Genomic DNA, 20,216 nt, shown 5'->3' with positions numbered 1-20,216 from the left:
TTTGAACATCACACTGACGCACCAATAGGACAAACAAGCAATCCTGTTACATCAACAAACTAAAAAATGATTTGTATTGATATGCCACAATTGATGATCACAATTGGCAGCTAATAGCAGTAAGATGAAGTAAACCATAATCGGTACAAAATTCTCCTTTCCAACTTCACTTGGAATAAAAAAAAGCAACTGCAGTAGTTGTTATCTTATAAAGGTCTAATTTTTTCATAACTTCTTAAAATGCATATCGTGTTCGAATGTCTTCTAGCTTCTTTGAAACCTATATAACAATACAATTTATATTCAATTATATTGTATATGAAATAACACTTACTTAATCTACACTAAAGAATTTTAAACATTTAATTAATATGTATGATCATCCCATCAGATTAGAGGGACCATATTTTGCGCATCTTAACTTTTGCAGGCAATGGTCTATCATCATATGGGACAGTCGAGTAGGATATTGTACAATGTACAGGTTTGGATAGAATATCACAAACAAAAATCTAATCAATGATATTATGTGTGATTAATTATTTTATCTAGTTTCACTAGTAATAATTGTCAGTAAAGAAACAATTAGAGGAGTACCTCTGATGGTATCCTATCCAATTCTTCTGCAATCGATTTTTGCTTTGTGGCATCAATGGAATTGAACAACTCGCACAGATCACCATCAATAACATTCTGTTGATGCAATGAGCATAATAACCTCTGGCTTGTAAATCAAAGATTGAATTAAATTTATACCTTTACTGGAAAGTAATATGATCTGTAAGCAAGGTGATCACGTCCAAGGATAGGTGGAGATTCATTTCGCATGTGCATCTCCAAATGCTGGAAAAAATCATGGTCCTGTAAAACATAATAAAATGCTTTAGCATAAACACATTAAACAGAGCACCAAGCATCATTTCAGATCTGAAACCACTCTTATACACGAAACACACTTAAATACTACCTCATGGGAAGTGAAGGGTACTAGCATTCCAATACCACCAGACATTGTGGTATAGACCAAAGCATCAGAACCTCCTGGTATTAAAGTCGTTTTTTGCAGTGACAAAATTGTTTCACCAACGTGGTAACTACATAGCACATCGCACTGAAGGTCATAAAAAAGAAGAGATGCTTTACTGCTCATCCAAGAAGCAAAACTACCAAGTAACTTATTGGTCATGCAATTACAAGAAATGTTTTACATACAATAGAAATCAACTGTGTTTACAAGTGACAGGTACATTTAAAGTACGGTATTTGTATTTGATTGCAATAGATACTGTTATTTGCTGCTAGTGATTAAATTTTGATTTTAATGAAAACAAATAGATAGTAAACGTATACCTTACATAGCAAAATAATAGTATAGTTAAACATAAAATGAACCAAATAATACTAAATTATAATTATTGTTTTAAAAACCTTTTGCATTGCACCATTTAGGATTCCTCTTGACCATAATGCTTTTGTTCCACTGGGATCATCTTGAACATCGTCATTAGTATCTCCTGGTAGTCGGAGCTGCATATATTGAATGCTTAATTGATCGATAGTAATTACTTATATTTAACTCGATTATTGCTTTTATAACTTTTTTGTGTCAATAAATAACACACAACAATTTTCTGTAAGTGCTGAGCTAAGTGCTTCAAGTGAGAAATGTAAATATTTGTTTTCAACAAAACTGTAAAAAATAAATGTAATTTGGCAATATCCTTTAGCGTTCAACTCACCACAGCAATATTTCCGAACTTGTCAGACACAGCAACGGAATTCCAATCAAGAACAGTAGCGGCAGTAACCCAACGGGGGTATGTATCATCAGCAAACACAACCAACTGGTTTTCTTGTCGTCTGTATCGTACCCAGTGTGCTGACTCCTGCACATCGCAGACAACGATTCTGTGGCCGATTGCATGAATGGATGTGATGTAATTAGGGATGTGCTAAGGAAAATAACCAATAAATTCATGTATTGTATATTTTTTGAGGGCCTATAAAAACATCAACTTCATTGGAACACTGTGAATTAAATGCCAATAAAATTTCTGTTAAAAACATAGTTAAGATTTAATTTCAGAATAATCAATTGAGTGCAAAATGGTAATATAATGTAGAAAACTAGCTGAATAAAATTATAATTCAACATAGTTCCTACATCCCATCAATCATCATACATTTCAGTCATCAAACAACTGTTATTATGGTTAACAGAATATTAAAAAGGACAAATATTAAAGAAGATAAATTGTAACTAAACCTTGTTTTCACACTTTCGAAGAAGTTTCTTTTTGCCAAGATCATAGACCCGCAACAGTTTTCCGACACCAATCAACACACGGCCTTGGTAGGGGCAAATCGCTGAAGGTACTTCTTCAACAACAGTCTTCAGAAAAATAATAAAAAATGACAGGAAAAATTACTAACATATCATATTTTTAAGACTAGTTTGGTTTTCTTTTTTAAATTCTTTCATAACCAACATTCTTCACTGATTACAGAGTTTAAATCGCACATAACACTGTGACACATTTCTTACTTTATGCAATAGTTCCAGCTGACTACCCTCTTCATTGATCGTGTAGGTATGTATCTCACCACCACCTTTGGCTTGTCTTGGGTTCAGCTGCAAATCACGCGCAACCCCAACTAATACGAACCACTGATCTCCGTGATTACTGAACCTGCAGATGGCAATGCTTACTGCTGCTTCATTCTGTTCCAGGCATGTTTTTCCCAGAGTACCACCCTAAAACAAAACCACATCCAGCGAATAGAGCATTGAAGGAGCCAATGGATACGGAATGCTATTAAATACTGTACATACTGTGCTTGGATTTATAAGATGAATTTGGGAAGACCACATTCCCTGCCCTGCCTTTGGAGAGCCAAACTTATCTTCCGGATATGATTCACGAAGAAACGCTGCTGTCATCTCGGCAGCAAGTTCTCGTTCATCTTCACCAGCTGCTTCAATCATTTCCTGGAAACAAGTACAATCTCAGGCACTTTTCAACAACGTACCAGGATTACATTCAAGCATTAGCGTTCTACATTTAGAATGTTAAAATCGAATCGAAAGAGTAATTAATCAAAAAAAAGTCAAATGTTTGAAATTTAAGTGCGTGTTGTTGCTCGCTACATAAAACACAAAAGATCAAATATGGTTGTAATGTACCAAAACACTTGCATATTGACAAAGTGAAATTAAGGTGTTTTGAAAAAGTCAAACTTGGTTTGAATAAAGATTGATGCATATATAATTGCCAGTTCAACTGAAATTCGTATTGTCCTGTAATATGCTCTATTTGCAACTATTCCCGAATAATCGACAAAACCAGAAAAAGGACAAGCTGATCCCAAGTTCCACTGAATTTGCATGCAATTACACAAAAAGTTAACTATTTCATTTGAAAGTAAAAAGCAATGCAGTCAGATTAAATGACCTTGTAATAGTAATGGTTCCTATGTTAGCTAATAGTGTAGTATGTTTTCACGTTAGATCATCTTACTTCAGCCATCTGATGTTTACGTTGCTCTTTGGTGTCATCAGTATATGCATTATATTCTGTTTCCAAAACAGCAACATGGCTAGAATCCGGGTGGACAGCAAAGCGACGAGGAGTGTACTGCAGTGGAGTCGATACTTGATTGAAAACTGTGCCCAGCTTTTCCAGGGCCAAAATTCTGCAAATAATAAAGAAAGTTGATTAAGTTGTATGTTTTGTAGTATTTGCATAACAATGCTTCGAGTTTCACTAAGATCCTGTTGACTAGGCCTACCTCAATGTATTGGTGGATATTGCAACAATCCCTTCTGGACATTGTTCCGATGCAAAACCGGAAGCAAATTCAAGGGAGTCGTAAGACAGAGGTGTTAAATGGAAGCGATTTTGGTGTTGGTAACTGAGCCATGTACGACTTGACATCGCCAGTACAGCATCTGCACCCTGTTCATATGTAATTTACTGATTTATCTGCTTTAAAAGAATGCTTTTAAGAAAAGAAAAACAATGACTGCTGTTGGTTAAAAGCAATATGTCCAATACTCTCTTATCACACCTATTGATTGTAGTTAAATACAGCAATATTACTATCTCTATCAAGGTTGGGGTAATCGTAATCATTAGTCAACCGTTAGCATTTTATTGATAATCGAATTTATTTTTGAATAAATTCAGGATTCATTACATATATATAAGGTAATGTAACAATTTTATAGGTGTAACTGTATAAGGTACAGTTGTTTTGGAGTGTAAAATATCGCTTTACTCGATTGATTGGTCGATTAACGTTCTAGAAGTAATCATCCAAGCCCTGAATATATGAAAAGTAATCGACTTAATGGTCCAAAACGCAGAGTTTATTCGAATTAATTGACCAAAATATTAGAAAAATCGATTATTTCATCCAATAATTCCCAGGTTTTGGCGTAATTATTCGATTTATTCGTCACAATAGTCTAATAAGGTCCATTACAAATCGAATAAAACCATTTACGTTAACGTTTACTAGGTAGACGTAATCACCATAACCCTGGTCTCTATTTTAGCACACAATTTATGTATACCTGCATAACCACTCTAAACAGCTTGACAGGTCGAGTGCCGAGATACCGAGTCCTTGTATCAGAAAGATCGCCAGTGACAGTATCTAATGCAGTTCTCAGTAAGACACCATTCTGCAAGACATTAGGTTTTAATTCAACCACTTTAAATAATACAGTAGAATTCGCCTATATAGTGACACCTGAAGGGACCGCGGAAAAAGTGTCACTATAAGCGAAGTGTCACTATAGGCGAAGTCAAGGTAAAATGGCCGCAGATGACTACAGTAGAACTCGCATATAACGGACCAGTCGGGACCAGCGAAATTCGACCGTTATCTGCGATATCCGTTATATACAAGGTATTTTACATTGTTTTCCTCAAAGGGCTAGATGCTTGATCGACAAACTATACAATGACAATCAACCTGGCTTATGCGGAGAGAACTGAGATCACAACTCACAAGAACAAAAGCCTTGAACTAGCCTAGCAGCCACAGTAGCCTACGCTTTTATTACATCACAATTATGAAGCCTGCTCATAAACCTTTTCTATCATCTTGCTTGCGCATGGATAAAGTATATATTATTGCATCACAAACTAACGAGTGTCCTTATACAGAAATTTTTGAGCCCAAGGGACAGAAATGCGGTGTCACTGTAAGCAAAGTGTTCTTATACACGAAGTCACTATAGGCGAAGTCATGTCTATGCAAAACATATGGTTTGCAAACGGGACTTTGCAACAGGTGTCACTATAGCCAAAGTCACTATAGGCGAATTCTACTGTATGAGGTTTTCTTTACAAAAAAATTCCTACAAATACAATACACATTAAAGTTTCTGCCTAAAGAAAGAATTTAATATAAACTGCCGTAGCATGAAATAAATATGCATGAATCCGAATCCATTTCATTCACCTGTAAGCCTATGTTTAGGACTAATCCTCCTGATGCTCTCTGTGCCCCTGTTTCATCTTCACCACCTCCAATTTCAATTATGCAAACAGATTCTGGAGTGGCTGGCAAAGCTTGCATGCTGAGTGGTTGCAAACAATCCTGTGAGATTTATTTTAAACATATAAAATTTGATACAAAAAAGTTATTTGCTGGCTATTTCACACTAAACTTTTTGCTGTCCCTGCAAAAGTTTTTAAGACATTTTCGTCTTCATCACCGAGTTTTCAAGCAAGCATACAAACTTATGTGACATTGTGTTGTTCATTTGGTTTATCATACATTTTCGCTATACAAACAGAAACAAGTTTTTCAATCATTTATTTATTCCTTTCCTTTCCTTGGGCTTTTAGCCGAGGAAAAAACAGCAAGATGTAGTGCATGCGTGCAAGGTATATGCTTGTCTTCATATCACCGGAGTACACAGAAGATTACACAATTATTTCTGACATTTGGCATTTATTGTGATGTATGAATTTGTGGATGTTTATGCAAGAATATCACAATTTGTGCAGGTAGTAATCCAAAGTATGTATGCCTGTGACAGCATATTTATCAAACAAGATGTTATAATGGCTAAAATTCTTTAGGGCCCTCGTTCAATTCTTAATGCAATGGACCTTATTTCTATAAATTTTATAATCTTCTTCCTATGTTGATTTTATGGTAACGTTGGATTTTTGGTTTTTGTGCTACTTTCCAAGTAAATGCTTACCTGTTATTATTAGTAATTTTCACAAATTAGGGAGTCTGTTATTAAGAAGTTGTGAAAATAATCTAGAAGGTATTGCAATAACAGAGACATATAAGCTAATAAATAACAAGCTAGCTGATATAATTTATACGAAATACTTTAATCAAAAAGCGCAACAAACTAAGTCCAAGAATAATCAATTAATCATTATTGACACACCTGAGGATCAAGGGAAATTATGCGAACTGTGTTATCTGCTAGTCCTACAGCAAGAAATCTTGTTCTTTGTTCAGTTGGTGGAACTTTAGAAAGGTCCATGCACACAATATCACTGTTCAATTCTTTTCTTTCAGTGTATTCATTAAGTTGGCCAGACTAAAGACAAATATACAGAATAAATGGGTTCACATTTTAAATAAAAATTTTAAACTTTAGGTGATAATTAGTGTTAATTATTCACTTTTTTCACTTCTCTATACAAATTATGAACAATGAAATAAAACAAATGCTAACATTTTAAACTTAATCACATTTCAGAAATTTCTGTTTGCTATATTATAAGACACATATATAATTACTGTGGGTATATATCAATCAAACGTATTGTATTATTGTTTTCACATTTGGAGTTAGTAGGAAATCGAAGTACTTCATCAATGTTAGTAAAATTGATGATAATCTAAATACCAACCTCAAGTTCATACAACAATATGCAACAATTTTTTATTTCTCTGATAAAAACTTACAGGATCCATTTCAAAGTACACCAATTCTCCTCCAGTCAATGCAATAACAACCTGCCTCTGATTGACGGCACATTTTAAGATAGTTTTTTTTCCAGGTGTTTTCCATTCATTGACACGTTTATCAGCTCGTATGTGTCGAATGCCATCTGGATATACCTATACACAAGAAACGACTAAACTAATACTCACAGTTGTAACAACGCTACATCGTTGTGGAATACAAAACGATTATGTTGATGGATTCTGTGACTAACAAAACAAGCGTGGAACTTCACCAACTGTCGGTTTGAGGTTGTTACCTGAACAAGTGCATTTTCACCAAGCAAAGAACATGATAAAGTTGGAGTGGTTCCAAGAAAACCTGAATCTGTAACTTCTTCTACAGTCTCACCAATTGACAAAACGAGGGTGGCATTGACAAAGGACACAACAATATATGAATCATATTCCTCTGCAAGGAGAAGAATTAACTATTGAAAGTATGACATAAATTTGCAAGCAGGACCAGAATGAACAAAGATAAATCTGCATTTTCTCATATTGATAACATGTGTTATGAACACCATAGCGAATTTTAATGCTAACTGTCTTGATGACTGGGTTGAAATAATGCAACTTAATCTAAAATTCAATTTACAAATAACACATTAAATATTAAACAAAATATACAGTGACTTGCACATACCTTCTTCTCTAATTTTAACTGTCCAGACAGCATTTGGATTTCCTGGAAGCTCAGATACTGCCATTTCTGAAACCTAAACATAAAAGCAACAAAAGATAAATTAAAAGAAAAGTACAAAGTTATAATTACCATAAAAAATCGTGGTTATTTCAATGTTTAAATTCACCTCCAACCCATGACGCAAAACCCGCAACGATGAACGTGGCCCTCTTCCACATGAAACATACAACTGTGGTGTGTCTTCATTAGCAAGGTCAGAAATCTATGTAGAAGTACACAAACTTTGAACATGCATGCATTCGTAAGTGAAAAATAGTTAATGCTGCATGACAGCGTGACAAGCTGACCATGCATTTACCTGACATGCCATAACAGGTGACAAGCTGTCTAGTTCATCAACCAGTACAAGATTACGCAGGTTACGAGGGGCATAGAAAAATGTATCACCTTCCTCTAATGGCATGGCACTTGAAAACTCTGTTTCATCATCATCATCTCCAAGGTGAGCAATTTGATACAAGCAACTAATTTTAATATACAACTGACATTTTAACATTGATGACAATAAGGCTACGTAAAGGTTTGTAACTAAATACACCAAACAAAAAAATTTTCAAAAACATTTAGTAGTAAAGTAATTAACTAACCCAAAAATACTTTGTAACATTGCGACTTAGTACGCAATTATGTTGTCACAACATGACAAGTATATATATTATACCACTTGAAGGTTAGTATATATTCAAATTTAAATATATGGTACCCTATATATTCGAATACTGAAACAAATACATACAGAACACACGCCTTGTCAATAAGCATATAGTCAATAAGCAGCAAGCACTATTAATGATTATCACTATCAAATATTACATATTTGAATGCATAACAGCAAAATCTTGGGCCTAGCCTGACCCAAAGAATGTATATATATAGTTTATACTGTTTAAGTACTCTACATGCTAGGCTAGAGCTCCGTCGAGGCCAGTGCTTCCCAACTTACGGTCGGTAGTTTCCTTTAGGGTGGGAAGGTTTTGTGAGGTCCAGGAATGTCATGATAAAGTTTTGCAAAATAACTAAATAAAACTTTTTTCATTCTTTCATTTGATTTTAAATGTAACAGTCATTATGACATCATAGCACACATTTTCAACATGCATTTTACGTTACCAAAAGCATTTGCAAAAGCATTAGTCAACATACTTAAATCAATTCTCTACACACAAGTTAATCCCATACTTGATTCAAACATCAGTAATCATGTACTGTATATTGATTTTACATTGTGACATCATAATTTCCACTACCTGGGTCAAAACGAGTCACAAATTTGTGAAGTTGCTTTACCACAAAATACTAGTGAAGAATTTCTAGTTTGGTATAGTAACTGACAAGGCTCAAAAAAATGGTCCTCAACCTGGAGGCCAAAAATTCTGAGGTTACAACATAAACAAGTTGCAACTTGAAAGAAATCAACTTTTTTACTAAAACGTTTCAACTTACTGGTTTCCAAACTCAGCAGCAACAAAGAGAAATCCTGTTCTTAAAACACACATGGCTGCGGCAACTGGTACAGTATCAAAATACTTGAGGCGAATCTCTGTTACCATGTCTTCATCAACTTCAAGAGTTACCTGTAAAGCACAAAAAATTTTTTTTCGCATGTTAAGTATTGAAGTCTGCAACAACCTTGAAGACAACATAATAGGACTTTCACACATAAACCATTTTATTTAGTAAATTTAGGTCCCTGCCTAAATTCCTATGTGAAATGATCCAATTCCAAACTATGTTTCAATAAAGATTTTAACTGCTCCATTAACCCTATCCAAGCCGGGTGCGCAACATTACTATTTTAACTAGGTGTGGCCGACCCCGCACACACATTTTCAATCGTTAATTACTCGAAAACTATACGTCGTAAACTGAGCAAATTTTTACAGGTTAGTAGCAAAAACATCTGGCTGTATATATCTTAGCTGTAAAACTAAAGAAAGTGCATTTAGTGTAAATTAAGTATTTCTACAAGTGATACATTTCTAGAAGTTTTTTTTGTTACGCTGGGCCTCGCTGTGCGGAAAACCAGCTGACCGCGAGAAGAGAACACAAGAGAAGAGTTAGTCGAGTTAGTTGTGCGTGAATGAATAAACGAAAACAATACGCTTCAATGCAGAGAGAGCAAATTTATGAAAATATGACAATATTTCAAAAATTACAAAATCAAACTTTATAAAACAAACATGGACAGAAAGCTGAACATTTTTTAGGAAAAGTCACCAAGTTTCAAATTTCTACAGCAAACAATGCAATTGTACGCCACGTTTTGCTGTGACTGTGTGCAGGAGAGGCCACACCTAGTGTAATAAGGGTTAAAGCAATTTACTAAACTTTATTCCAAATAAACGCCAAAAATAACCTAAACTCTCCAAATAACCCTAAGATATCTAAATTATCTGAAAATTTTAATTTTAATGAAGGCTGTAGCTATTTTTTATGTGGTTGGACCATTCAAGTGCAATTATGCTAGATATGTGGTCCTGAATAACAATGATAATGTTAAATTTACCTTAAAAATGTCTCCTTGTTCAGTTTGAACAAGAAAAAAAAACATTGACTTGGTCTTGTGGGTGGCACTGCACACTATGATCATTCCTCTTTCAGGATCATCGAGGTCGTTCTGTTAAAATACTCAACATCATCATCTGGTCTTTGAATGCAGTTTCCATTAAGTGCCAAATACAATTACATCAAAAACACTAAATTGTTGTCGGCTTGTCATTACATAAAAATATCTTTTGTGTCAAAATTAGTCGAATCTGAATATACTGATTTTCTTACTCTGCGGCGTGGAATAGGGGTTCGAATGTCAGGTTGGTCTCCAAAATTCTTGTAAGTTAGGTAGTTTTCAGCACAAACTATAACTCCACCAGGGCCATCATTTCCACCTGGAACCGATATCAAGTGATTTGCCCGATCCTCCAATGGCTCACTGTATTTCCTGACAACATGATTAAGGCCAAGATCAAGTTCATAAAACGTCAGCGTCTGAAAGTTAGTGTTTGGCTTTGAATTAAACAAAGTTTGTGGCACAATAACAGCATAAACAATGTTTAAACATAATATTTTTAGTTCTATAACATAATATGTCTAAATTCTTTTAGAGAACTTCCCAATGTCATAAAACAGGTATGTAGTCACAGATTCACAGTATGCTTATCCAACGATAAATATTGCTTTAATACAGTTTATGATAAGGGTGAGGTTTGTTAAATGTTATATATATATAAATATAAAGGGCGCTTTATTAAAGAAAAGGATGCTTTGTAAACAGTTAACCTAGTTGTTTTAAATTATGGGGTATCAACTATGGTATGCCGTAAAAGTTTTGGTCATGGCAGAGAAATTTTTAGAAGCATCAGAGAATCTAACATAGGTTAGGTGAAGGCAGTCAAGGCTTTTTTTCTTATATCGTTAATAAATTTTTGGCAATTACAGACTCACTCAAACCTTTCAGCAGGGTCAACAGACGTTTAGAAACACTGCTAGAACCAATGATAACTTGAAATACTGTTTCTTTGTATGAATGCCACTACATTATCAGTAATTCAAACGCATTGGCTACCTGTTGTGTATTTTGAACAGCTTCAGCAGTTGGGTCATTATCTGCTTCCTCATAATCAAGTTCAAGACAGGCAAACAATGGGTTTTCAAAACCAACATCAACACCAACCATATGATACACCAAAGTATTTGCTTTATGAGCTTCAAGTGGTGATGATATTGTCAAACGAGCCTGCGCATCCCGATTTAAAATGTAAACCAGCTTTTGTTTTTCAATGGCACCTGCAAAAAGTTTAAAATATCATTCCTTGCTTGGCAGCTAAATAGACAAAGCGGATCTGAAGCAAATAGTAGTTTTATTTCATAGCCTAAAGAGCATATAAATTCATTCAAAATTCTTCACCAAAGAAAAACTTAATATGTCAAAATCAGTGAAACTTGTCAGTGAAGTCAAAATGATGTGCATCATAGTTTGACATGAGTTTCATGATCATGATATACAAGAGTAGTGTGCATAATTCTTATTCCTAAGAATATGAATACAGCTAATTTGCCAATATATTTGTGTTCATTGCCGCACAATCCTTTTCTTTACAAATGAAGATGGTTAATCCCATGTTAATTACTTTAAAAATAGTCTACTATACACAGGACATAGCATACACTGATGCACATTAATTATTATGTAAGACTATAGTATAATTAATTAAAGGGACCTGGCATAGCAACTAAAACACCCCCTCTGACTGAGCCCTTGGTACACAGATATACAAAAAAACCTTGCAATGAAATGAATTCCATTAATTATATACTAGGCAAATCAAATTTGAATGGAAGAAAAATGTAATAACATACCAATCATAACAGCTCTGCCCTTGGGATCTATAGCAAGATACTGTCCTGGTACAATTCGTCTACAGCCACTTTTTCCAAAAGTTTCTAAGTGAATCTATGATAAATACATCAAAGTATTTAAGCAAATAAGTAAGCTATCGAAATTATGAAATTAATAAATGACATTCATCTTTATCTCCAAAAATACCTTCTCAAACTTGTTTTTATTGGGAATGTATTCTAAAATGCAGATTCTTCCAGAATCTGAGCCACACACAACATAGTCCTTGTGACCTCCAGTCAATCGAAAAGCCATAACACAACGAATTTCACCGAAAACCTCAATTGTGATCAAAGTGTGAACTTTTCCAGTATTTGGGTCAGGTTTCAAAAGTTCTAGAAGTTTGCCTGAAAAATGACATGACAAATTTTGTCAATTTTTAAAATGTTTAAATATATATATGGGTAAGGCTTTGTTATTCATAGTCTTTTGAAACGATCCAGAGAAATACAGAGGTGGGCATGAGTGCGCTCCATTTTTAGTGCACTCCTTTTTTTAGGAGCAATCTCAAGGGCATAGCTATTTTTTCAACGTCGGAACGGAACCACAAGCATGCTCCCTTTTAGAGGTTATTCACTCGACATTCTTTTTTTGCAAAAACAACGCTATGAATGCACAAAATCGCTACAAATGGGTGGATTGAAAATCTTTACATTTTTGGACTGCTGTAAGACTATCATTATACGTAGTGAATACAAAATGGCTGCTTCGAGAATAATTTCACGCACAATTTTCGCTCTGCAAGCAGAAAAGTAAACAACATAATATGCAATACAAAGCACAACACATCAGAACCTTATTTTGGCGGTTTATTATGCTTTGTTTTTAAGCTGACAATAATGAGAAAAGTTGTCATCATGGTGCCGTAATTTGCTTCACGTTGCCGTTACTTTTATAACTTAATCGAAATATGCTTTGAAACTAGCAATGCACATAACTTGAAATTCAATGACGTAATTTATGCGACTGTAAGAAGTTACATAATTTTTCCTGCTACCGTGCATGTAGTTTTATGGTAATACTGTGATATTCCTGTTGTTTATTGGCAAAGCAGGTTTATATCACAAGTAATTGCTTAATACTGAGTTTCAATTTCGCATTTGCGTTTATTTTCCTGGCAGTCACCACAAAAGGTTTTCTTTTTGTCTTGTTAAAAGCAGGTTAAAATTATATTCATTATTTATTATATTCGTTACAAAGTAGACTTATGTTCTGACAAACATTTTCCCAATTTACTTAATTGCTTATCGTAACTTCGTTATCAGTGTAGTGTGTGATTTACTTTTGCGAGAGACACGAAAGCGATATTTCTTGTGGGCTTCAAGCAGTGTGACATTACTTTAACAGTTTAGCAGTGTCAATGCCATACTTTCCATACTCCATTTATGATAGTAGCAATAGTTTTCAACAACTATTCAACAATTATTATCTCACATTACAATCTGCTACTACCCGGTTTCGAAAAACCACAATCTGGGCCAGGAGATAAGTACAGATATTGCACGCATTTCAATTGCGTTTACACTGTGAATGCATACAGATTTCTTGGAACAGAGTTAAGTAGAACCTTGAGATTTTTCGATGAAACAGTGATGGTCTATATATATCGCATTGGTATCTGGTACAGAGTTAAGCGTAATTTGAAGCGGAAAATTGAACAGATTGCAAGGGAAAAGTGAGCGTATCTCCATCATTGCTCTATTTAGCGTGCAAGCTTTATCAAAATATGCATAAAATCAATTGTAGATATAGCAAACGTGCCAAAACCAATTAAAGGTTATTTGATTTCTTTGTTATAACTTATAAGCTGTGTTATTGTCCGGTTGATATCACACCAAATGAAATTTTCTATTGTTAATGTTTCAAAATTCAATTTATTCAGGCCGAGATAATGTAATGAGAGGGCGTTTTTTTAGCAATTCAGGTTGCTTGGCTAGCATTTTTTTTCAATTGAAATTATTGGAGGCGATAAGAGCGAGGCAATAGCATGATAATAAGAACAGGTTGATTTCTTGAGTGACATGTTGCAATACTCGAACTTCCCCACTTAAATCTGCGACTTTAGAATAGCTTATGTGCAAACTAGTGTGTGGGTTACAAATTTAATCTAATGTGCAGTGTGAAAACTTTCCCATCTGGAATGACAAAAACCACAGATTGTTTAGGGTACTACTAGAGTATTTTGCAAACTGCGTTTAATAGCATATTGCAAAGAACTGTAACAAACAGCAAATGAAAGACAAAAATGCATGCAGAATATCTTTCGTGCACCTTATAAACTTAATAGTCTGATTGAGATTTTACACAATTACAGTAACAGTTATAATTATAAATATAAGAACATATGCAAAAACAGCAAACCAATTTATGATATACAAGATATGATCCATAGTATATTATAACCAACTCATACCTTTTGCAACAGCAATTTCTTGTTGCTTTGTACCCGAAAAATTTCCATGGACTGCATGTGTAATGGCACCAGCCCTTTGAAGAGTAAGGCCATACAAAAACATTCTTCAAGTGCAATGGTTTTACCAGATAAGCCTAATTAGTTATTATTCTACAAAATAAAAAAGAGTTAACAAGTGTGACTTGACTGGAGAACCAAAACAAATTATTTCAAATCGTTGTAAAATCGGTTTTGTAGGCCATTTCTATATTTGTCAGTTTGTTAAAAAATTCATTCAAAAATCATTATGCAACATTCTATTGATTGTGTTAAAGCGTCAAAAATGGATAAAACCATATTTTGTGCTTATATTTACGTTACGAGTACCTATTCAGAAAGCCGTTTATTTGTATCGATCTAAAACGAAAAATAGATTTTTAACTAAATGGTGACATGTTTGTGACCTGGCATTACAGTTAAGCCTTGATAAACGCTACTGACTCGACTTAACTTGAGTGTTTTCACTTGTGTAACGACCATTAAGTCTAGTTTCTATCACTGCCAACAGCGCAAAACTAGTCTAGCCTAGCTTGACTTAAAACGTACATACCACGTTTTAAAAAATGTATACATTCATCGCCAACAAGCACATAGACAACTTATGTTGTTGAAATTGTGCGATTTGTGAGCACTGGGTACTGTACAGTGTAAGGCTGTAGGCTACATTCTGTGCAATCAGTAGAATGTTGTTTGCATTGAGCGATAAAGCCGCGTGCCTTTGAAGTTGATGAAAATTACGCAACTTATCGACCAAAAAATCTCACCCATCCCTTGTCAGCTGTAAAAAACATGAAATTTTGTATTGTAAAATGAAAAACTCCACTTTGTTAAAGTATAAATCTTCCAATTATGATTATGGTTTTGACTCAGCAAAAAAGCGGCTTCAACCTGACTGATCGCTTGCGCAGTTGGCCCAGTTGGGATATTGAACACTTTGTCCTCAATTTCTTTTAAATTCTTGGATCTCGGCAGCTCTTTCTGACAACAGAAGAGTTGTGATGGGTATTATAAATACGGTTGAGTGCTGTAGTAATTTAATTATATAGTTCTTTGTTAATTTAAGACTTTAAGCTTATTTATAGCTATTTGTTTGATTATTGAACGTAAACTTAACCACCTCCGCAGTTATTGTGAAGACGTTTTCTAAACTTTAAACTTTAATTCTCAATTTGGCTCAATGTGCAATTTGCCAGTGTTTAATGTTCAATATTTTATCTGCGCTAGCACTCGTTTTCTGCTGGTTCAAACCCGTAATCAGAATGAAATTTATGACCTTACAATTGGGGAACAGGTTTTAGCACTACACCGATACGACTGAAAATACGGTAGTTAGATTAAGGTAGTAGTGTAGATTGTCGCTTTGCGAATCGGTAGCCGAGTGGTTTGAAGCACTGGACTCACAATAAGTTCTAAATTCGGGCAATACCATGAAAAAAAAATCAAAAAACTGAAAGGAACAATGTGTGACAATCACAAAGGGTAACGCAAAAGCTGGCTCGGTAACCGGGGCTATCGCTTGATTTGCGTCATGCAAAGACTTTTCTCAGTCCGAGGATAAACGTTATCAAACCATACAATACCAATGGCCATTGGCAATGGGACGAGTGCCTTGGTATGATACTATGATATCACAATCTTTATCATGGGACTGGGAAAAACCTTTGCTTGATTTAGCCTACACTTGGAAATGATCTCTCATCGCTTGAGCCCCAGTTTTCGATGTGGCGAGCGCTGCTTTACCGTATGTAGAATGCAATCAATTTCAGTGCACCCTTCTGATTATATTGTCATTTTTAGCAAATATTACGGAATACTCTGGAATCACTGGTGATATTCAGTCTTTTGAGTGCTCTTTGGTGTGTGTCATTCATTGAAGTTCAGTCGTGTCGAGTGCAATTTAAAAGATATAATATGTTGAATATAATATGTTACTCAGATATTATTGTTGTGATATGTTAATTATTAGCTAATAATCATGACGACAGTAATAAAACTCAATCAGACGTTAATACGGCTTATATTTTTCAAGTCTTGTTTAACCAGAGGTGGGCAGTCGGCACTTTGAAAGTAACGTCGGTAACAGTACCGGTACTTGGCAAAAAATATATCGACGGTTCCAGAATTTGGTACTATTTTTAAAAAATAATTCGGTACTTTTTGTGTAAAAGATGCTGCTGCAAATGCAATGTTTGCCTCCGGTAACAATTGTTCCAGGTGAAAGCATATGTGACGTCAGTCGCTTGCAATCTTACTTGACATTTCTAGATTAAAAAAGATCCACAGATGTTAAAAGTAGTATTAAGGATTAATTAACAAGATTAATTATCAATTTTTAAAAACATACTTGTTAAAATTTTGAAATAATCACCTGAAAAGTACTAAGTAGTGGGACCGACTGAAATTCCTTGAAAAAATTAATTCGGTTCAAAGATTCGGCACTCTTTTTCAAAATTACCGACGGTACCAGTATCGGTACTAAAAAAGTACTGTGGTACAGTAAATCGGTATTATAGTACCGCGGTACTGCCCACTTGTGTGTTTAACCATAAATCGAAAACTTCTGATAAGGTTTTATAGTGTTAGTCCGACCGGTTACAAACAGTACAGCTCCTGCACAAAACATATGCCATTTCAATTGTTGTTTTATGATTTATTTTATTAAAATCACGCTAACTTTACTACGAATTACTGCTCATTATCAGCATGAGATATATCATAATATGCAAAAGTAAAAATATGATCTACCACAATTGCACAAAGAAGCCAACTTATCACAGAACTCGAATGACATTATTATGAAATTTCATCGAACAAAAAAAAATCTGTTTTAATGCAGTTACATCAAAGGAATAGATGATGAGTTGATAACCAATGTTACAACAAATAGGCTATATCACATGCAACTAAATCTATGACGGACAAGTGGCAGACTTCGACAGTTGGACTGAAACATTCCCAGAGAAACTTTAAAAAGTGATTCGATGGTTCCATCGACGTTAGTCTTCTTTGAGTTAAACGAAAAATATCTGATATTACACATGTATTCCAGCCAGATCCGAAGTTATCTATTACGTGTATAATTGCATACAATCGAATCAATACAATATTGAACTAACGCCCGGTAACAGCTTTATATTGACTTGGCCAATACGATCATCGACTTCATCATCTTAAATCGATCATCATCCGTGGTATGTCTGGTGTTACTGCCATGCAGGTAAAGATCCCAGGCCGAGACAACAGTTTGTGTATTTCAATTCATTTTGAAGTTAATTACTAAATAACTAAATATTGCTGAGATTAAGCTACAAGCAAACAGTAAGCACCGACTAATTGAATCGCCAACCAGCCCGCTGCCGAAGCTGTACCGTACCGGTACACCAGAGGGGCGGATAACTTTAAACCACCATTATCTAAGTTTTCTTGTTTCATATTTTACTTTAACAAAAAGGTAAGCATTAAATGCATTAAATGAAATTTATACTTTGAAAGACAAAACAAAAATTCAGTCTTACCATTTTTACTAGGCTAGGTCTTACCGTACAGGCACAGCAACAGAACAGCACACAAGTGACTCGCAAATACCTTGCCAGACAGCAAGCAAAACTTGTTCACCAACGTCATGATTTCGTGATAAATTTATTATAGCGATCAAAATTCACAAAATTTTTGTTGTATATCTCGGATCAACTAATCTTTTTTTCTGCAAGTGGGTCAAATTTGATCTGCCATCATTGATCAGCTAATCTGTGATCCGAAATTAAATTTAATCCGATTTTCTGCATATTACCCATAGGTGTTTGTCAGCACCATGAATAAAACATTAACATGCATATAATATAAGAATGTAAAAATATTGAATCTTACCGAAGATAAAGACATACCATACCACCATTCCCTATAAATGTGTTTTGTATACAGTAGTATCTATAGCCGGCACATGACACTGGCACCATTAGGCATCCTAAAGCACATGGTACCATGTCGGTAGTCTGTTACGACCCCGCCAAAGAATGACAGTTTTGCCAAAGTTCTGTAGTTATGAATATGTTTGTGCCCCACCCTGAATCGTTTTAAGAAATGTGGAGATTTCTTCATCATGCCGTCCAAGATTGTTGTGAAGTAAGAGCATGATAGCTTGGATCGGTAGTTCGAAGTAATCTTGACTGTAATTTACTATCCTGGTATCATTATCAAGTGCTACTTGCAAGTCCTAGCCTATACTAGTATACCGTTGTGGCCTAAATACATGTGAATTTATTTGAGTAACGGCGTTTTAGGACGATATTAGCTTTTTAGGCTAACCTATAAGCCTGGTAGACTACGTAATCATAACGTACGGCAGCGGTAAACAGGCTACACTATAATAGTAAATAGGTTACAGCCTACAGGTATAACTGGCTGGGTTGTTAGGCCTTCCATTTTCGCAGAATTCTTTGCGTTACCGTATTTATCCCTGCATACTTGGTCTAACAGACTTGGTCTGTTTGTTTACAGTCTAAATACACCTGAACTACAGAGTATAGTCATATTCAGCAAGATCTTGGGTGTGCTAAACAACCAAATACGGTATGTCAATTGCAAACTCTGCAGTCTGGCTATATACCAGTGTAGACCTAAGTGCAATTGGCCAGAGTTCAGTATGGTGGGAACCTAGCCTGTTTTAGCAGGCTGTATTGGTCCAATTAAATGGAGTTTTTGCAGGTATTAAGCATGATTATTCTTTTAACAGTACCGGTATACCAGATTTGATGTCCCTACGTACAATACTTACTAAGTTCTATTGCATAAAACTCACCTTCCCCAGAAAAACCTGATTATCAAGCTTAAAACGAAATTTTGATGTCCAGCACAAAAACTGTAATATCGCACGCTGAGCTACCTTTCCTGTAAGTTTCTTTTTTTACCACTTTTCTCTGCTTGGGTCAGAATTATGTGTCTGAGCGAGTATACAAAAAATCCACTATGGTAAAATGCATTGATATCGATAGCAAAGTATGTTACTCGATGTTTATGGAGAAGTGAGCTACGGTATAGGATAGCTTTGAAAAATATATTTTTTTTATTTAAAAAATTCTACAAGTTTAGCCTATACGCAATTATTTTGTTTAGCTTGTTTAAAATAACCCGAAACTCTCCGGCATACTCCCCGTCTTGGTGAATGCATCAGAGACCGAATCCTCAACTATGTCTTCAAATTCAACAGTCAATGTTTGACTGAAACAATTTGTTTGAGTTTACCTGACATTTTACTTTAATCCTGGAAGAAAATTTTTGCAGAATAAGGCTGAATTTACTAATAAAAATCGCCCAAAAATTTTATATTAAAATCATCTGATATCTATGTTTAAAAAATACCCACCCAGAAAACGGTTAAACTATCGCGAATACAGGTGAAACTGATACATTTTGTTTTAGTACGCTAACGGAAATTACATAGATTGGCTACATTCAATGAAAATCTGAGTACACTGCAAAAAAGTTAAAAAAATTGAGTGTTTAGTTTCCCATCTTTTCTAAGGGCCGAGTTCTTGGCAGCCTTTTTTAACATAACAAGAGCTGTGATGCCTATAAACACAGTTGACTGCTGAGTAAAGTTTAGTTGTTTTTTGTACATTTATAGATTTTTGTTTGACTGGTGAGCATAAGCTTGATGACAGTTATTATGAAGACAT

The 20,216-nt window shown here is 34.8% G+C and overlaps 1 protein-coding gene across 1 annotated transcript; it reads right to left on the bottom strand.

Annotated features, from left to right (window-relative positions):
- Nucleotides 1-41: 41 nt before the first annotated feature.
- On the bottom strand, nt 42-14,648 carry LOC143452738 (splicing factor 3B subunit 3-like). Its single transcript, XM_076953801.1, has 26 exons — nt 14,503-14,648; nt 12,237-12,436; nt 12,050-12,143; nt 11,256-11,476; nt 10,472-10,678; nt 10,200-10,310; nt 9,137-9,267; nt 7,992-8,157; nt 7,800-7,895; nt 7,634-7,706; nt 7,248-7,399; nt 6,949-7,104; nt 6,422-6,577; nt 5,473-5,610; nt 4,577-4,687; nt 3,790-3,956; nt 3,519-3,693; nt 2,834-2,989; nt 2,546-2,755; nt 2,267-2,392; nt 1,740-1,952; nt 1,429-1,527; nt 968-1,111; nt 757-861; nt 598-693; nt 42-280 (listed from the first exon to the last, which is right to left on the bottom strand). Exons 1-26 carry the CDS (start codon nt 14,603-14,605, stop codon nt 236-238), a joined length of 3,651 nt encoding a protein of 1,216 aa, XP_076809916.1. The 5' UTR covers nt 14,606-14,648; the 3' UTR covers nt 42-235.
- Between the last annotated feature and the right edge of the window lie 5,568 nt (nt 14,649-20,216).

This window comes from Clavelina lepadiformis, chromosome 4 (genome assembly GCF_947623445.1).
Source record: "Clavelina lepadiformis chromosome 4, kaClaLepa1.1, whole genome shotgun sequence".
NCBI classification, from domain to species: Eukaryota; Metazoa; Chordata; class Ascidiacea; order Aplousobranchia; family Clavelinidae; genus Clavelina; species Clavelina lepadiformis.
This window is presented reverse-complemented; position numbering and strand designations above follow the sequence as displayed.

What these genes read in the sequence shown, in the direction of transcription:
- LOC143452738 (XM_076953801.1), bottom strand. Translation starts at nt 14,605, where the DNA reads ATGTTTTTGTATGGCCTTACTCTTCAAAGGGCTGGTGCCATTACACAT. An exon ending in TTTTGCGTCATGGGTTGGAG is followed by an intron (nt 7,707 to 7,799) that starts GTGAATTTAAAC and finishes TTTTATGTTTAG; the next exon opens with GTTTCAGAAATGGCAGTATC. An exon ending in TCCTAAACATAGGCTTACAG is followed by an intron (nt 4,688 to 5,472) that starts GTGAATGAAATG and finishes AATGTCTTGCAG; the next exon opens with AATGGTGTCTTACTGAGAAC.